The sequence below is a fragment of the Perca flavescens genome, chromosome 10, assembly GCF_004354835.1.
Source record: "Perca flavescens isolate YP-PL-M2 chromosome 10, PFLA_1.0, whole genome shotgun sequence".
Lineage (NCBI taxonomy): Eukaryota > Metazoa > Chordata > Actinopteri > Perciformes > Percidae > Perca > Perca flavescens.
The window spans coordinates 22,071,901-22,076,647 of NC_041340.1; the positions used below are offsets into that span (position 1 = coordinate 22,071,901).

Sequence of the window (4,747 nt, forward strand, 5' to 3'; positions counted from 1 at the left end):
TAATTTGACGTCATATATTGCTCTTGGGTTGGTAAGGGAAGACAAATAATACCATATAGTTATATTGTATATTGTATGTATTGGATATTATTTCCATAACGTAGCTGATTTCTGACTGTACATTATTTTCAGTATAACCAATTAGTACATTACATTTTTGAGGGACTTTTCCTGCCATTCTTGCCTAGTTTCACGTTTTACATTTGAACATCAATCAGTAATGGGTAGGAAGTTGTCCCAACTTGACATTGCTAATACCTCTTATTTAATTTAGTACCAAAACTGAAATATTAATGTTTAAGGCTGGCATCACAAAATGACATGTTGAGCTCTGGGGGGTTAATTGACACTAATTGCATTCAACAGCCCAGAACAAATGCCATTGTATAATACAGAACAAAAACAATGTTTTAACTTCAGACTTACAGTTCAAAGAGTTGAAAGATCTGAAACCTTTCCTTTTTCTTCCTATAGGGGTATGTGAGCAGAGTGGTGATCTGAGTCTGTGCAGCATCATAAATGCTGCTCTCCCTCCACCCTCACCTCCTCCTGCTGCTGAGACTTCACAGCGGGCCTGCCCAACACACCAGAGGACCACGCCGACATCAACAACCCTCTCCCTGCCCCTTTGCACCGACTCCTCTCTGGGCCTGACAGCGCCCCCCTGCCCTCCCTCCGATGATGCTCCAACTGTAGTCCCCCACCTTCACCACACTCCCACACCACTTCCCACCCCAGCTGTAAGCTCCTGGGTCCCGACAGGAGACACTCAGAAGACTTCCCTTCTGTTGCCGGTTTCCCTCCCTCTGTCAGCTACAATGATGGAGCCTGGCACCGTGTCCGCCCTGACAGAGGAGTGTCTTCTTCAGCCTACCCGCACCTGCCTCGGTTGCTTCATTGAGACCCGGGATGCTACTGACCCTAATACCATCCAGAACCCACCTCATGACCCTAACACCAACCCTGACACAGAGACTGGACTAAGTGTTAGGATAGGCGAGGTGAGCCGAGAGGACTTCTCTGACATCAACAACATCAGCATCCAGTGCCTGAGCCATGCTGGGGAGGCAGTGAGTCACTATGGAGAACAGCTCCTCTCTGACCAGCTACTTAGCTTTCCTCTGCCGAAAGCCGCAGTTGAGGGCAAGAGAGTTGATGGAAACAAAACGACAGAGGACTGTGATGATCCAGAAGATGATGCAACATCTAAGAACTTGTACGAGGGACTGTTACTGGACAAAGTGAGCGGAGAGGAGGTTCTTCTGGCTAACGCCGGCCAGGACTGGGGCTACTTTGAGTCCTTCATCAGTGAGAGTAAGATGGAACTGCTGGATCTTTGTTCTAAGAATGAACTGTCAGTCAACCTCTTCTCTGAGGAAGATGTTGACAATCTATTTGATGACGAAGACGATGATTCCACTTTAAGCAGTGATGTCTGTTCGCTGAAGATTCGTTACGAGTCTTTCCAGGACAACATGAGGGAAAAAACAAATGTGCTCCAGGAGGAGACGCAGTTCAACTTTTTCCCTAGTGTCCTGGCCAACTGTGCCAAGAAAGAGGAAGGAGCGGGAGTATTGAGGAGGAGTGCTGAAGAGCTTCAGCCCAAAACAGATGAGCTCATCCTGGAGACAGGACAGGAAGGAAAGGCAGGGGACTGCAGCGGTAGGAGCCCCCTTGACGGTTCCCAAGGCTCACCCATGTCCACCCCCAAAGTCAACTACCTAATGGACTTCAATTCCACAGAGGAGTCAGGCGAGTTCAGTGATGACAGCTCCTGCACTGGCTCCTCCTCAGACACCCTGCAGGAGGGCAAGTTTAAGAAGGGACACTCAAAGAGATTGCTCAGCCCCTCTAACCCACTCAACTATGGTTTGCGCTCCAAGAGAAAGGTTCGATACAGTGACGACTACTTATATGACGTTGACTCGCTTGAGAGTGAGAAGAACGCAGAGAAAAAAGAGAAGGCTCCCTCTGGTCAAAAAGAGGAAGAGGATGTGGACTGGTGTCCCAAAAAACGTCGGAAATCCTGTCGTAAAGAGCCGCCAGTGGTCATCAAGTACATCATTATAAATAGGTTTAAAGGAGAGAGACTCATGTCAGTGAAACTGGGCAAGTTGGACCCTGTGGATGTTACTGTGAGCTTAAACAACGACACAGTAAGCAAATATGAAACACTGGCTCCTTTGAAGGATTTCTGGCAAGAGAGGCAAAGAGAGAGACAGGAACAGCTTAAGCTGGCTGCCAGAGATAAACAACAACGCGGTTTTCATCTAAACGGACGCCATCATCGCCCTTTTAATTCTAGTCATCCCAAAAGGAAATACAAGATTGCAAACAGACTTAAGGTTCAGAGGATTCACGCTGTGGAGCAATCGGCAACAGTACAGTGCTCCCCTATCTCTGATCGGGGCCAGGGATGTGTCACTAAAGAAGAGGCCACCCCCACGGTAGGGGGAATAATAGCAGCCCCCAGCCTCCCTGTCACATTAGACACAAACTCCATCACGCACGCAGTCACAGCCAAGAGCCGCTCCCAGGAGAGGGAGGAGAGGGAGGGGAGGAGATTGGGAGGAAATAAAACAGTCAGGATAAGGAAATTCAAAAGTGAAGCCAGGCTGAGGAGCAAGAAAATGAAAGAGGCAGAAGGAGAGGAGGGGAGGAGCGTGACAAATGAAACGGATGCCTGTGTCGCTGCGGCACAGATTGAGGACCCTACTGCTGGGTTAGAAGAGGCAGGCATTAGCTCAACTACAGTCAAACCCAATTTCTCTGACAATACCACCACCGCTCACACATCTGAGGAGAAATTCCCCTTTGTTTCATCCACCTGCTCTCCTGAAAAAGCTCCCTCCTCAGAGGCGGTGGAAGCGGGTGTCCCTGTTATCCCGGGGGGCTACCTGCAGACCCTGTTAGATGCTACAGACTCGTCCAGTGGAGCAACTATCTCTTATTTCCCCCAGCAGCCCTCTAGGCAGCAGTATCCTCTCGGGCTATCCCTAGAGGAGAAACAGTTTTCTTCTCTTCAGCTGGCTCAGAGCTGTGTCCTCTCTCCTCCCTCTGAGTCAGAGCTCCAGCAGTCTCCCCAGAACTGCCCAAGTTTCCCGCAGTTGTGGCACCCGCAGCTCTGTGCAAGTCACAGCCACAGCTTTGGGCCTGAGACCCCTGAGAATCCCATCTTACCCAACAACTTCCCAGCTGCTGTGCCCCTGAATGACAGCCTGCCAGTGTCTAACTACAGCCAGCTGAGCCCTGAGGATGACAGGCTACTTTATGAGAAGAGCTACCTGACTGAGGCTGGGCTGCAGCCTGCGGCAGATCTGCAAGTGTGTCAGTCTGCCTGTGTGGAGGGCCAGGTGCAATACCAGAGAGGGTCCCTGTGCACAGACAATGGCAGGCTCATCAGCTATGACTCAGTGGGCTCTCTGTCAGCCTCCTCCAGCAATTACAGCTCCCTCAGCCTCAAGTCTTGTGAGCGAGAGGGTGAGGAGGAGGGCCGAGACAGCTTCTTAGCTCATTGCAGTCCTAAAGTGGTGATTCAGCAGAGTGTGGATTCCCTTACCCCACTCAGGGAGTCCTCAGACCTGCTGGACATCTCCAACTTCACCCCTGACAAGTTTAGGCACTCCTCACTGTCAGAGCTTTCCCCTCCTGAGACCCCCAACCTGTCCCCGCAGGTGGTGGGGCGTGAGATGAAGATGGCAGGCAATGTTGGAGAATACCAGGATGTGAATGATATGACTATGGACTGCAACAGGGAGGTAAAGTGGAACTGTGACGTTATGCAGCAACAAGAGCACACAGTAAATGCATACACAGTGGAAGACAGCCAGTTTCCGCTGCACAACTTCAACAGTCAGGATGTGTTACGTTTAGATAAAAAGGAGCTGGGAGTGACCGAATTTGATGAACAGACTGGTGAGATGCTGGCTGGTGCGAAAAGCATAAAGTCAAAGAGGAAAGGCAGTTGCAAACAGACAGCTGCGGGACAGAGCCCAAAGAAAGTCCGGGCTCCCAGAGCTCCTAAGTCAGAAAAGGTCAAGACCCCCAAACAGAACTCGCGTTCCACCAAAAAGATAAAGGCCATGTTGGAGGGTAAGGCAGCAAAGAACCAGGCAGGAGGTTGTGGCACAGGCCTGACTGACAGTAGCAGCACTGGGGACTGGTCTGGCACCGGCTGGTCAGAGAGCAACAGCCTGGTTGGGGATGACCAGAGAGAATTCGAGGAGCCCTCCAATATTCTGTCCAACATTGTCTCTGGCATGGCTGAGGTCCAAAGGTTCATGATGGCCTCCATTGAGCCACTGTGGAATCCCATGTCGGAGGCCTGCATGCCCTCTGAGAACAATAGCCTCAACCTAAAGACCCTCAAAATCTTGGCTGGCACAGAGGCCGACCTGAAGAAAAAAGGAGCTGCGCTAACAGGGGCTGGGAAAGGCAGAAAGGCAGGGGGAAAGGGAGGAAAAAACCAGGCCAAATTCAACCCCTCTCATCCCTTATTCCCTCAACTAGCTCTGGGCTGTAACATGTTTGATAAACCCAGCTTTATTAACCCTGGGCCTGCACACAAAAAGCTGTACCGCCACAAGACCAGTGCAAAGTTCCCGCGGATTGAGACACTGAAGGGAAAGCGAGCTGAGAGAGACCCAAATAAGGACATAGCGCTAATGACCTCTTTTGAGAAACTGAGGTAATATTTTGTTATCAGCTGCTGTTGCACCCCCTTTCTCACTTTCCCCCACTACCTGCT

The 4,747-nt window shown here is 50.5% G+C and overlaps 1 protein-coding gene across 1 annotated transcript; it reads left to right on the forward strand.

Moving 5' to 3' along the window:
* The first annotated feature begins 220 nt into the window (after positions 1–220).
* Positions 221–4,747, forward strand: nexmifb (neurite extension and migration factor b). The gene is made up of 2 exons (XM_028588807.1): positions 221–224; positions 475–4,747. The coding sequence occupies exons 1-2, from the start codon at positions 221–223 to the stop codon at positions 4,689–4,691; spliced, it is 4,221 nt and encodes a 1,406-aa protein (XP_028444608.1). The 3' UTR covers positions 4,692–4,747.